General features: G+C 37.3%; 1 protein-coding gene across 1 annotated transcript in view; it reads right to left on the bottom strand.

Moving 5' to 3' along the window:
* Positions 1–15454, bottom strand: part of MCCC2 (methylcrotonyl-CoA carboxylase subunit 2) — an 81676-nt gene that overhangs the window by 40469 nt on the left and 25753 nt on the right. Inside the window, exons 5-7 of the mRNA XM_081310185.1 lie at positions 15254–15381; positions 13311–13423; positions 1131–1244 (exon numbers count right to left, since the gene is read on the bottom strand). Coding sequence (XP_081166311.1) covers positions 1131–1244; positions 13311–13423; positions 15254–15381 — 355 coding nt within the window. The remainder of the gene's footprint in view (positions 1–1130; positions 1245–13310; positions 13424–15253; positions 15382–15454) is intronic.

The following is a 15454-nucleotide window of genomic DNA, read 5'->3' as shown; positions in this document are numbered from 1 at the left end:
TCCTCACCACCATATAAATAAATAAATAAAGTTACCAAAAAAAAAAAAAAAAAAGAATGAAGTGATTCTTAAAAAGAGTGAATACAGAATACCATATAACCCAGCAATCCACTTCCAGCTATATATACACAAAAGAAATGAAGGCAAGAACTCAGATATGTGTACACCCATATTCATAGTAGTATTAGTCATAATAGTCCAAAATTGTATCCCAAATGTCAACAGGTGATGGATAAACAAAATATGGTATACACATACAATGAAATGTTTTTCAGCCTTTAAAAGAAATATAATACTGACATTTGCTACAACAGAGATATTATACAAAGTGAACTATTCATAAAAGGACATTATGCAAAGTGAACCTTTCATAAAAGGACAAATACTGTATGATTCTACTTACATGTAAGGTACCTAGAGTAGCTACAACCAGAGACAGATAGGAAAGTGGTGGTTGCCAAGGAGATAGAGCTGGGAAGAATAGGAGTTAGTGTCTGATGGCTTTCAGTGGGGAAGACAAAAAAGTTCTAGAGATGGGTAGGCTGATGGCTGCACAATAATATGAATATACTTAATGCCACAGAATTGTACACTTAAGATGATAAATTTTATGAAATATATATATTACCATAATATTTTTTAAACCATCAAAATATATTTAAGTCAGAGGCAGTGACACATGCCTACAATCCCAGCAACTCAGGAGGCTGAAGCAGAAGGATCACAAGTTCAAAGTTGTGGGCTGGGGATGTGGCTCAAGCGGTAGCGCACTTGCCTGGCATGCGTGCGGCCTGGGTTCGATCCTCAGCACCACATACCAACAAAGATGTTGTGTCCGCCGAGAACTAGAAAATAAATATTAAAAATTCTCTCTCCTCTCTCTCTCTTTCTCTCTCTCCTCTCTCACTCTCTCTAAAAAAAAAAAAAAAAAAAAAACAAGTTCAAAGTTGTGCTCAGTAACTTAATGGGACCCTGTCTCAATAATTAAACATTTAAAAAAGGGCCAGGGATGTGGCTCAATGGTAAAGATCCTTTGGGTTCAGTCTCCAGTACCAAAAAAAAAACCCAAAAAACACGGTTAAGTGGTATATTTTATGTCATATATACTTCAGTCGAGTTCATATTCTTACCAAAGGGGGTCCTGCCAAGAAAATTGTACCCTGCTTGCGTACAATGATGTTTTCATCTGCCATTGCAGGCACATAAGCTCCTCCTGCTGTACAGGAACCCATGACCACTGCTATCTGGAATGGAAGCATAAAACCATCGTGAGATGCAGCGCAAGCACTGAATTATGTGGTGTTTGACCTACAGTCTCACAAACCAGGGGATATTACTAGCTGATCCCTGAACTTTGTTTGAAAAACTGAATCCTCTCAATGTTTGAAATAGTATCCAGACGTTTTATCAAAACATCTTGAAGGTCAGGCTAGCCTGAGCAACTTATCAAGACCCTATCTCAAAATAAAAAATAAGAAGGGATACATATAGCTCAGTGGTAAAGAGCCCTTGGTTCAATCCCTAGTATCACCAATCAATGAATAGAACATTTTAAAGGGCTTATATCATACTTCTCAAAATATATGGACAATCTCCTGGCCAGAGAGAAGAATGGACTAAACAATTAATGAAAAGAAGAAACCCATGTGACACCCAGTTTAAATAAATTCTCTATATAACCATCACTTATCTCACAGGAATACTGAAATAATTCTTCAAATGAGTGTTATTAATATATTGTGTTATCCCAAAAAATGATATTTTCTAAATATAAAACTGATGTTACCATTGTTTTCAAAATCTTGCTTAAAAGCCAAATATGGTGATGCACGCCTGTATTACCAGCCACTCGGGAGGCTAAGGTAAGAGGATCACTGATCCCAGAAGTCCAGGGCCCACCTGGGGATCATGGCTGGACCTTGCAAGTGCTAGGCGAGTACCCTACTGCTGAGTCACACTCCAGCCCCTCTTATCTGTTTTTTTCAATGGAAATTTTAAAAGGGCTGTAAAAAATTTTTGCTTGAATTTTAGTACGGCAAAATAATAATAAGTACTGGTTTGGAATTATCCCTGCCCAGAAATAGAAATATCACCAAAGAAAAGAGCTCTTTGCGGTTGGGGTTGAAGCTTAGTGGCAGAGTGCTTGCCTCACACACGTAAGATACTGGGTTAAATTCTCAGCACCACATAAAAATAAATAAAGATATTGTATCCATTTATAACTAAGAAATATTTTTAAAAAGGATGTCTATATAATATTTTTAAAAACGATTGTTTTGAAATTATCTTATGAAAACAATTTTTGTTACTAATTCCAGTATTCCATTAGTTTGCCTTATAGTTATGCAAGTATCTGTTTTGAAAAACAGTATGCCATATTATTACTAAACCAAAAATGAAAGTAGGACAAAAAATTTAGTGTTTTTCCACCTAAATGGCCATCACACAAAAAGCATATTTCCTTAACTAAAGCTTTTCCTGTATGTTATTAAAAGTGGCTGTAAGATTTACTTCTCAACACATTACAGAGGAGTTTATCACTTACTGTTTTGCTTGTCCATTGCCCAGAAGTTTGTTTCAAAGGCTATCTCTGTTACATACCAAGCACACAAGGAAACATTCATTTTACCCATGTTTATAAATAGCAAATAGATACAAATAATCAACATGCCCATCAGTACAACATTTTGAGTGGTAAGTGAATTATGGATAAATACATTTTTAAAATACATTTTAAAAATACATTTGTTAACACTTGTTAAAATCTGAGGCAAAAATAACAAAACGAAATGTCAACACAATAAATTGGGGTGGTACACACATGAGTGTTCTGTTTTATTATTCTCTGTACTTTCTTTTTTTTAAATTTTTTTGTAGTTGTAGATGGACAGAATACCTTTATTTTATTTATTTATTTTTATATGGTGCTGAGGAATGAAACCAATGCCTCATGCATGCTAGGCAAACACTCTACCACTGAGCTATAGCCCCAGCCCTCTCTGCACTTTCTGAATGTTTGAAATGTTATGGGCTTTTTCATTTTTAAGGTTCTGCAGAAAGTAAAGGACACAATTTCACCTTATCACTTTGTTCTTTGTACTAAAACACCAGGTTCAGTTCAAACTACTTTAGCATGCAAAAGAAAAAAACAAAACCAGGAACTTAGAGAACAGTCATAATGATGTAAGGATCTAAAAGGGAACAGTTTTCAAAAATAAGACCTAAAGAACTAAACAGGCATAGCAGATTCCATGAAAACAACTAGAGAGCAAAGGAGAGGAAAGAATAGCAACTGTCAGCAAGTATTCAAAGACAAGGACGGGGGTGGAGGAGAAAAGGAGGGATTCCTTTGTCAAAATGCCACCACACCATCTGCTACGGAATGGATATTTGTGCCCCCCCAAATTCATAACTAAAGTTTCATCCATGGTTCAGAAAAACCAAAAGTAAGACATGGATAAATCTTAAGTGAAAAAAAACAGCCACATCACTTTATTCTTTGATTTCATTTATATGAAATGTTCAGATAGTCAAATTCACAAAGCAAAGTAGATTAGAGGCTGCCTAGGGCTGGGGGACTCTGCAGAAGTGGGTAGTAACTGCTAATAAGGAGATAAAAATATTCTAAACTTAATTCAATTCCATGATAGCCTAAAAATGACTGAATTTTAACATGCTAAATGGATGAATTATATGGTATCTTAATAGAGCTGCTATAAAATATTTAAAAATAAGAGCTAGAGTTACTAAGTACACAGGAATCAAAATTATCAAATGTTTTCATCAATAAGAGAGGCCATTCTAGTTAAAAGTATTTAACAGGCAAAATTTTAATATTGTTTGGGCAAATGCTGATAAAAGAAATAAAACTTGTAGAGAACACAGTTAAAAAGAAGTCACCAGCCAATGACTAGTCACTGTTACACAATCTTTTCTTATCATTTAATTTTAATTCACTCACCACAAAAGAGGACAGAATGGATGTGCACAAGAAGAATTCCAGCTTATCCAGCTCACAGAGCATAGGGGTCCTAGGCCTAGACCATACTGACAACTTCTCATGGCCCAAATTCACTTGTGGTCCAACAACGAGCTTCCAAGAGGCCACAATGGACAAAGCTCTCTGGATAAAGGATCTGGAACCCCAGAAAGAAAATGCTGCTGCACTCTCCACTAAGAAGAATTAAAAGGATGTAACACGAATGACCATAAACTTCTTTGACCACACTTAGAAGTAAATATTTGGCTATACTGGAGGTACAACCCAGGCATTGTGCCAATGTGTATCAGGACAAAGGAAAACTCCAAAGAATCCAACTGAGAGGATATAGTCTTTCCAGTCACCAGAGAATGAGGCCTGCTCTGCCACAGGGACAAACCAAGAGATCCTAAGATCTCTTGGGCAAAAAGGCCCAAGGTGATTCCAAAATTTGAATCATAAGCAAGAAAGCAGAAGGAGGCTGAGAAAATTGATAAGAACAAACCTTGTGATCACTTCCACAAGCAAAATTTCTGAGTAGAAGGAAATGAGATGCTACAAAACAGAGGCGATCATCTGGGAAAACTTCAAACAAAATTTTGTTACCCTTCCAGGTCTTGCCTCAACAAATAGACACTGGTTCTCATTGCACAAAATGAATTAAATACTGCACATCAGCAGGATGCCCTGTGGCAAGGGTCTTGACAGGAGTCAAGAGGTTTTATACCTGATTCTGAAAAGCTGTGTGAACTCTGGACCTCTATTCTCCCACAGCAAAATTGTAGATGACTCTCTAGTTCAAGAAATACTGTGATAAATGTAATATAACTTGGCAGGGGGGAGAGGGTTTCAACTGCTTTACAGAAAAGCTATTAAAAATGTAACAATGTTGCTTTCCTATCTCTTATCTTCGATGTGTAGAAAGGAAAAAAAGAATAAAAGCAATGATATATTTTCTTTTAAATCTCTTGTCTTAACTTCTTTTTCAATTAAAAGTAATTGTGGAAAGCAAATACTATCTGAATCACATTTTTCCCTGCCTCTACCTAAAGAAAGACCATGAAAAATAAAAGCCACAAAATGCCTATCTCAATGCAACAGTTGTCCAGAATAAAAACATTAACAACTATCCTAACCCAACACTGCCACTTCTGCAGGACTCAAGCTTATTATCTGTTCCAAATGGATAGGTTTGAAATGTAGACAGAATGCAAAAAGTCCATCCAACCCAGAACATTCTGTTTTTCCCTCAGTCTTTTTATTACAGAGCCTCAATGTAATCAGATTTCTTCTCTCTCAAACTCTACCCATCTTTAAAATAGGTTAAAATGCTATTTTTTTCTCTTGTTTTTGGTAGTCCCAGGGATGGAACCCAGGGCCTCAGACATTGTAGGTAGGCACTTTATCACTAAGCCACATCCCCAGCCACCCTTCCCCCCCTTTTTTTTGAGACAGAGTTTAAGTTGCCCATTATAGCCTCCAACTTGCAATCCTCCTGCCTGGGATTACCGGCATGTGCCACTATACCTGGTTGGAAAATAATGAGATCATATTAAGTCCCTCAAAACGATTACTAAGGTCTAAAACAAAATAAAAAAAAAAGAAGATATGGGAGGCTGAGACAGGGGACCACAAGTTGGAGGCTAGCCTCAACAACTTAGACCTTATCTCAAAATAAAAACTAAGCTGGGTACAGTGGCACATGCCTGTAATCCCAGCAGCTTGGGAGACTGAGGTAGGAGGATCATGAATTCAAACCCAGCCTCAACAACTTTGTGAGGCCCTAAGCAACTTAGCAAGAGCCTATCTCAAAATAAAAATTATAAAGGGCTGGGGATATAGCTTAGAGGTTAAGCACTCCTGAGTTCCATCCCTGGTACAAAATGATAAGATAGATAGATAGATAGATAGATAGATAGATAGATAGATAGATACATACATACATACATACTAAAAGGGGATATAGCTCAGTGGTAAAGTGTCTCTGGGTTAAATATCCAATCCAAAAAAAAAAAAGAAATCTGAACTTCAAAACTACTGAGCTAAGCCAAGAGGAAAGGAAGAAGGAAGAGAGGGAGGTAAGATAACAGGGAAGGAGGAGCCCATAAGAATAATTTTAAGTATATCTCCAAGAAGAGAAAATACACAGAAACACAAAGAAAACAAAAAAATGAAAGGCCCGAGAAACTGCAAATGTGGCTAAACAAAGAAGGCCTATTTCAGAAGAAACGATTTGTTAGCAAAAGCAAAAATACCTGCTGCTGATGTAATGTAGTAAGGCTTACAGTAAAACAAGGATCAGAACAGCTATGCCATAGACAAGATCAATCTACAGCAAACTGGACTATCAGTAAGTTATAAAGATTCATTATAACATGAGGTCTCAAGAAAGCAAATATGAAGATCCCACTCCTGAAGGAGATTATAAATTTTCTGCTTCAAAAGCCAGCAACATGGAAACCACATTGGGAAAACAAAAGCAGCACATTCAGAAAACCACTAGGGCACTGGGTCATGATGTGGAGAAGGCCCCCGAAAGGAGCCTCAGGAAGATGTGAGACTCCATGAGAGACCAACACAAGCATCCCAGTCTTTAAATCCCAAGAGCAGACAGAGTCTGAAGACTCACCCTGCAAGAAGAAAACACGAAAGGAGAGGGAGTACTTCACATGTGAGTACTTAGGGCAACTGTTTTTTCTCCTTGAGAGCAAAAATAAAGTGATAACCTGGAAGGTCTGCAGAAAACTGCCCACATTTTTAGACTGCAAAGATACAGGAAATAACAGAAACATGACTGCATCACTATAGTAATGCTATTTTAAGTTCTTGGGGTATAAATCAAGGAGTGTGATAGGTGGGTCAAATGGTGGTTCCATTTTTTGGTTCCAAGTTTTCTGAGGAATCTCCACACAGCTTTCTAGAGTGATTTCACCAATCTACAGTCCCACTGGTAATGTATGAGTGAACTTTTCCCCCCACATCCTGGTCAACATTTATTATTACTTGTGTTCTTGATAATTGCCATTCTGACTGGAGTGAGATGAAATCTCAGTGTAGTTTTGATTTGCATTTCTCTAATTGCTACTGATGTTGAACATTTTTTCCTATATTTGTTGACAATTTGTATTTCTTCTTCTGTGAAGTGTTTGTTCAGTTCCTTAGCCCATTTACTGATTGGGTTATTTGGGGTTTTTGTGTGTGTTAAGTTTTTTGAGTTCTTTATATATCCTGGAGATTAGTGCTCTATCTAAAGTGCAGGTGGTAAAGATTTTCTTCTATTCTATAGGCTCTCTCTTCACATTCTTGATTGTTTCCTTTGCTGTGAAGTAGCTTTTTAGTTTAATACCATCCCACTTATTGATTCTTTATTTTACTTCCTGCACTTTAGGAGTCTTGTTGAGTAATTCAGTTCCTAAGCTGACATGATGGAGATTTGGGCCTACTTTTTCTTCTTAGAAATAAATGGATAAATGGATTTACAATAGGCAAGGTTAATAAAATTAAATAAAAAGCCAATCTTAGGGAGGAAACAAAATGGAATTTGACTACTGAAGTTCATTATCACTATCAAAATATATATACAACATAACTGGAGTCATGTATTAGTCTGTTTTGTGTTATTACAACACAATACCTGAGGCTGGGTACTTTTTACAGAAAAGATGATTATCTGGCTTACAGTTTTTAGACTGAAAGTCCAAGATGAGGCAGTCCCATCTGTTTGACCTCTGAAAAGCACCTTCTAAATGTACCACAAGACAGCGATGTCATCATAGCAGAAGTATGTGCAAGATGAAGAGGATCCTGGTTTACCCTTTTTTAATTTTATTTATTTATTTATGTGTTATTTGTTTATTGTAGTTATAGATGAATACAATTTCTTTCTTTCTTTATCTTTATCTTTATGTGGTGCTGAGGATCAAACCCAGGGCCTCACACATGCTAGGAAAGCGCTCTACCAATGAACTAACACCAGCTCCCTGGTTCACTCTTTTACAACCAATTATTCTCACAGGAATCAACCCACTCCAAATACCAACATCAATCCTTTCCAATGGCAGTGCTTTCATGACCTAACCACCTGTAGGCCCCACCTCTTAAAGATCTACCACCTCAGTACATTACACTGGGGACAAGCTTCTGCACATGAACTTCTGGGGGACAAACTATATCCAAGCCTTAGTGAGTTACAAATAATTGATTTATATAATAAGGTATTTTTAAATGTTTTTTATCAGTCCATGTAAGTCAAAGTTAACAACAAAACAAACACTAAATATAAGAAAGAGAACCATTCAATATGTCCGATACCACTTTAACAATTATACAGATTCATCTTTTAATAAATATCAAGTAGGCACTATCTTAAGAAAATGGATGAGGCTAAAAAATTAATTTGATATTGTTCTAATTTCAAGAAATTAGTAGGAGAAATTATTCAGGATCTATCTAGATAGAAGAGATAAATGAAACTGCTGGGGATTAGAAAAATCAGAAAAATATTTGAACCAAAAAAGTATAAGTAGGAGAGGAAAGCAGAGGAAAGAGTCAAAGATGACAAGTTGCAATCATAGAGAAAACTCAAGAAGTTGGTACCTACCACAGACAGGCGCAGGACACAGGGAAAGAACAAATTAATAGGGGAACTTAATGTGTTTAATGTTTAGTTTGAGCACAAGTCTGAAAAGATATAGGAAAAAACAAACCCTTGCTCTCTTACACAGTCACTCAACACTTCTGTCACTAGATTGGGGGCGCGGTCCTCATGCACCCAGCAATCAATTCTCCCATGGACACCAGCTGGGTATCTTCTAATTCAATTCAGTTCTGACACTCTGGAGAGAGGATCAAATTCCATAGGTTAAAGGCTTAGTACCACAAGAGAGCCACCACTTGGGACTCCAATGACAAATACCAGGAGGTCAACTATACTTCTGACCAACTGACCATAAATTGGGGCTCCTACTACTCCCTCCTTGGTTTCAGTTAATTTGCTAGAGTGGCTCACAGCATTTAGAGAAACAAGTATGAATGGCAAGATGAAGATATATATCGAAGTTTGGAAAGGTCCCAGGCTTAGAAGTTTCTATTCCCGTGCAGTCAGGACACACTACTCTCCAAAACTTGGAAACATTCACCAACTCAGAAGCTCACCAAACCCCTTGGGTCAGGGATTTTTGTGGAGGCTTCATCATTCAAGTATGATCAATCTTTAACTCTGCTATCAGTCCCTGTCTCCTCTTCAGAAATCTCTAAGCTTATGATCACGATTGGGGCATTTTGTGACCAGACTCCACGAAGAGTCCATCTCATTAGTACAAAAGATGCTCCTATTACTCAGGAAATCCCAGAGCATGTAGAAGCTCTGTTTCAGGAATTAGGATCAAAGACCAAATGTTAGAATGAAAGATTCCCCTGCACCCTTATCTAAAGAGTCCTGTCTTTAGGAGAGGGCAGGGGGCAGAGGCCAAACAAGGGAACAAAAGGTTCTCCTACCACCCAGGCAATTATAAGGATTTTAGGAGCTCTGTGCCAAGGACTGGGGACAGAGACCATATTACATCATTTTACAATAAGGCATTAGTGGGAAATCTACAGAGACTGCGGAACCCCTGAGGTTTAGAGATGCAGAGGGAGGCAGGATCAGAGGAAGGTCATGGAGATGACAGGTAAAACTTGAGAGTTTATTAAATTGTGAGGATGAGGACAGGTTCTTAGGTGAGGTTGGAAGAATTAAGTAGAGAAGGTGGGAAAATAAGGGAACCCCAGTGGCATGAAGTCAGAGGAGATTTTTAGGAAAGGAACAAAGGACAGTATCAAGAGGCTGTGTGGTGTGAGGATGAGGCCTCTAGCTCAGTGGGCCCCTCTGAGGACACTGAGGTTGAAGGAGAGAGCAAGTAATCAGGAATGAAAACACTGGCCCATGGCCCCTGCTTAACAAGGCTAGTAATCCAGGGAGGGAGAGAAGCTTTAAGAACAGCAACAGCTAGAAAAGGTCTTTTTCCCTCACGTTTGGTGCTCTTTCTTTTTCCTTTAAAGAAAGAGTATATCAACATGATGGCTAGCAGTGAGAAAAAGATTAAGCAGATGAGAACATATTAAAGAAACAGAGAGAAGGGGGATAAACAATGAAGCCAACAGGAGGGGCTGGTATGAAACTTCCAAGTGGCAGGGCTGGGAGTATACCTCAGTGGTACAATGTGTGTCCAGCCCCTCAGTTCAATTCCCAATCCTATTTTTAATTTTTATTTTTTGATACCAGAGGCACTTAATCACAGAGCCATAACCCCAGCCCTTTTTTATTTTTTGAGACAGGGTCTCACTAAGTTGCGAAGGGTCTTGCTATATTGCTGAAGTTGGTCTCGAACTTGCAATCCTCCTGCCTCAGCCTCCCAAGTCACTGGAATTATAGGCATCCACTATTACACCCAGCCTTCCGAATGCTATTTTTTTTGAGAGAATTTTAATATTTATTTTTCAGATTTCGGTGGACACAACATCTTTGTTTGTATGTGGTGCTGAGAACCGAACCCGGGCCGCACACATGCCAGGCGAGCACGCCACCGCTTAAGCCACATCCCCAGCCCCCGAATGCTATTTTAAAAGAAGATTATAAATTAAAATCTTAGTCTTGGAGAAGAGGAAGGACAACTCTTTCTAGAATAAAAGAAGGAAGACAGGTCATGTACAGTGGTGCACATTGGTCATTCTAGCTACTCTGGAGGCTGAGGCAGGGGGATCAATAGCTTGAGGCCAGCCTGGGCAACCTAGCAAGAGTGTGTAGTTCAGTGGTAGAGCACTTGGGCAAGGCCATAGATTCAATCTCCTGTACCATAAAAGAAAAGAAAAAAAAGTCAAGAAGGAAAACAGAATCACTAGAAGTCATTTCAATAGGATAGGAAGTACACATAGCCTGACTTTCAGTGAAGTACAAGGCAATATCTACAGTACAAGATAACAAATTTAGAGTTTACACAATGAGGAAAGAATCAGAATGGATACTATGAAAATTAGTATAGAGTAACAATTAGAAAATTTTTTAATTTTTTTTTAGTCATACATGACAGTAGAATGCATTTTGATATATAATTCATACATGGAATGTACATACTTCGCTCATATTGTCTATTCTATTCTGCTGCCCTTCCTATCCTCCCTACTCCTCCCCTCCTCTCCCATCCTTTCTCTCTATCCAATCTAATGAGACACACTCTTAAGAACATTTTTTAATTCCAGGAAGTTCTGAAGAATATGGAAAGGCAACTGTTATCTATGAACTTAACTATTTAATTAATTAACTTAAACTTCCTACTTAAGTAAGTGAAGTAGAAAAAAATAAACAGTAAGTGCTGGAGGTATAAGGTATTTGCCTTGCATGCACAAGACCCTGGGTTTGATTCTTAGCACCAAAGAAAATAAACAAACAAGGGTGAAAGAAATACTGATGTTAAAATTTTTAGAAAACAAAATAAGCAATAAAATACTCTTCATCTTCAATCAAAAGCCTATTAGACTGGGCTGGGGTTGTGGCTCAGTGGTAGAGTGCTTGCCTAGCATGCATGAGGCACTGGGTTGGATACCCAGCACCACATAAAAAAACTAAATAAAGAAAAGTACAAATCACAAATTTTTAAAAAGCCTATTAGACACTTTGCATTTTCTTATCTATCACTTACTCAAAAAATATGTTCATGGTTTCCAGTGCCTTGGGAAGCTGAGGTAGGAGGATTACAAGTTCAAAGCCAGCCTTAGCAATGGTAAAGTGCTAAGCAAATCAGTGAGACCCTGTCTCTAAATACAAAATAGGGCTGGAGATGTGGCTAAGTGGTTGAGTGACCCTGAGTTCAATCCCTGGTACACCCCCCACCAAAAAAAAAAAAAATGTTCATTGTTCATAGTTTTTTAATATCATCTTTTTCTCAGTATGGGGAATTGAACCCAGAGCCTCACACATACTAGGCAAGCACTCTATCTACTGAGCTACATTCTCAGTCCTTTCAGTCCTTTATAAAATCTTATTTTGAAACAGGGTCAAGATCCTCCTGAATCAGCCTCCCAAGTAGCTGGGATTGCAGGCATGCAGTGCCACACTTAGTTAAAATGATTTAAGTGTGGAGAAATTTCCATTTTAAGCCACTCATTCTGTGGCTCCTGTTATGCCAGTTCTAGGAAATTAATACAAGGTCAAACATAAATTACAATACCATATTGAAGGGGTTCATAACATGGTCTGAAATAAATATCCATTCACCTAATAATAATTCACCAGTCTTAATAAATTTTGACATTTGCCTAAATTCACTTCAGGTCTTTTTTTCAAAGGTATAAAATATTTCAAATATAGTTGCAATCCTATATTATCTTTTTTAAAATAAATGTTTATTTTTTAGTTATAGGTGGACACAATATTTTATTTGTATGTGGTTCTGAGGATTGAACCCAGTCCCATAACCCCAGCCCTCCTATATTCTCTTTGCCAGACTCTTTTCTCCTTCTTCCTCCTCAGACACAGGCACTGATAAAAGAAGAGTATATCATGTCCAAATGTTTATGTTTAAATGCCAGTTTATACACAAACAATATGCAGTAACACTTGATGTCCTTAACTTTTTCATCCATAGGAAATGGTTATACATCTATTTTTACTTTTTTTTTTTTACTTACCATATTTTTGTGACTTGTTTACATTGATAGATGCAATTTTAGTTCATTGGTTTTAACAGCTAAAAACAATTTTTAATTTTCCACTAATGCCTATCAGTAGACATGCAGGTTATTCTTCAACTTGTACTCTAATAAATGATGCTACTACCATTAACTTATCTTGCACATATCCCCTACACATAACCTAAAGTTTTCTTAATACTAGTTTTTGAGTACAGTCCTTAAAAAGGAAATACTGGGTGTTCTATCTTTCCAATGCCTATTTCCTTAGGTAAATAACCTTTGTTATAGTATAAGAATATTCCCATAATTAACTAAAGGTTCTAAGTGAAGACAACTTTAAGGTACTTTCCATAGGAAAGGATTACATTCTATATTAGATTGTTTTATTTATTTATTTATTTATTTATTTATTTGGTACTAGGGGTTGAACATTCAGCGACACTTTACCACTGAGCTATCACCCCAGTTCTTTTAATTTTTTTATTTTGACATAGTATAAGCTCCTGAGACTGGCTTCAAACTTGTGAATCCTCCTATGTCGCTAAGATTACAGGCATGCACTACTATACCCAGCTCCTGTTTTATTTTTAAAGTCTTCCTGGAATGTGTAATTAGCAAAGACATTTGGAATAAAAAGCAACATACCTCATTAATGAGAAATTACCTGGGTAATACCTTTAGACGACATAATTGCCTGATTGTAGAATATGCGGCCAAAGTGGTCTCGGTCTGGAAACACATCAGCTTGTCGGGGTAAGTTGGCTCCTCCTGAGTCCACTGAATAAGGAAAATAAGATCAATAAGTGCATCTCCATCAGCAAAATATCTATGCACAGCAGATTTGTATGAATGATAGCATCAGTTCTTTTTTTTTTTTTTTTTCAACAGGGGTATATATTATACCTAAGCATCAGTTCTTAATCACCAAAAAAAACCCTTTCCCTATCTTTCCAAACTGTCCTAGAGTCTTTATCACCAATCTCCCAACACAGCCAAAATGATTTAGTCCTCCCCAAACCCATTAGGCTTTCCTACTGCTGTGCAAAATTCTACACAAATCGTTTAGCATTCTCTCCTTTGAGGACCCAGAAACTCCAGAAACTCTTAACCAGCTGAGCTAAAAAAGTATCTCTCCCTCCTCTAAACCAATATAGAAACCATCTACAGAATTCATGTGATAATTTATCACATATTGCCTTCTGATATTGATTCCATTGCAGACTGAAGTGGTAGATAAGAATGTCAGCCAAGTTCAAAATGGAGCTTGCTGCTTCATAGCTCTGTGATTACAGGCATGTTTCCTGGCCATTCTATGCATCTGATTTCTTACCCATGAAATGAAAACAATAGTAGCTACTAATTATAGTTGTTATCAGGATGACATGAAAATGTATGCAAGGTGTTTGGTTCAGCACTTACTCTGAGTGCACACAGAGAAAAAAAAGTTAGCTAGTCCTATACCATTATTATTGCCTGCAACCATTAAGTCTTACATTGTGATTTAACACATTACATTCTGTCTTCAATTAATTATGAGCTTACTAAAGCCAGAAATCACACAATACTCTGTGTCCCCTATGGTGTCTGGCCCAACACATTCAATTAGCTGGGTCTCATTTGCTACTTTCTTTTTAATATTTTTTAGTTGTTCATAGACCTTTATTTATTTATACGAAATGCTGAGAATCGAACCCAGTGCCTCACACATGGCAGGCAAGTGCACTACCACTGAGCCACAGCCAATCATTTGCTACTTTTTATATGTGCAAAGCAATTCATATTGCAATTCTATCAGGTAAATTAACTTCCCCCCCCCCCCCCGCCAAAAAAAAAAGATACATACATCAGAACCTGTTCAAAGGCCTGCATAAACCAAAACTGTGCTGGAGTTTTATTGAACTAAACCAATATTCAGGAAGTGCCTGTTTTAAACTGAAATACCTTTTAATTTATTTTATTTTATTTATTTATCTATTTTTGTACTAGGGGTTAAACCCAGAGGTGCTTAACCACTGAGCCATATCCATAGCCCTCAGGGATTCACTAAGTTGCTAAGGGCCTCCCTAAGTTTCTGAGGCTGGCCTTGACCTTGCAATCCTCCTGCCTGAACCTCCCAAATCACTGGGATTACAGACTTGCGTCACCACACCTCGCCCCTTTGATTTAAATGTATTTTAATTTCAAATATGATTTTACTTTTGTGGGAAATTAAGTTTATCTTAAATTATATCTGCTCACATTATATAATACTCAAGCATTTAATATAACACCTGGCACTCGAGCTATCCATAAATACCAACCTGCTTTTTTTTTTATTTAAACCCTTTATGATTAACAGAAAAACAATATGTATATGAAAAAAATCCAAACATATAGAGAAAAAACTGGCATGCACTAAAATGTTAGCAGAACTATTCCTCAGTAATATTATCATGGTAGTAGTTCTTATTTACTTTTTCTCCCAGAGTTCTGAGCAAAGAACATGCATTTTCTTGTTAATTATGGTAGAAATACTTCAGTATTTTTAAGTACCCATTGATGGTGTCATATATACAGTCTCGCCTTTTACCAACTAACAGTAGTGTTTTTACAACTCTTGTGACTTGCCCAGGTAGATGCAGGGGAGCCTGTTTTGCAGCGCAATTTCTTGTGCCCGCAGGTGTTTTTTCACAGTCACTGGGTAGTAGGAACCCCCTTTCACAGTGGCATCATTAGCAACAATCATGCACTCTACTCTGAAAGGCAAAAATTTCATTGGAAAGAGAATATAAGATATGTCTTCAAAATCAAAGGCCAATTACAGCTCAC

Source organism: Spermophilus citellus (genome assembly GCF_964194105.1).
Source record: "Spermophilus citellus genome assembly, chromosome: 1".
In the NCBI taxonomy this organism is placed as follows: domain Eukaryota; kingdom Metazoa; phylum Chordata; class Mammalia; order Rodentia; family Sciuridae; genus Spermophilus; species Spermophilus citellus.
This window is presented reverse-complemented; position numbering and strand designations above follow the sequence as displayed.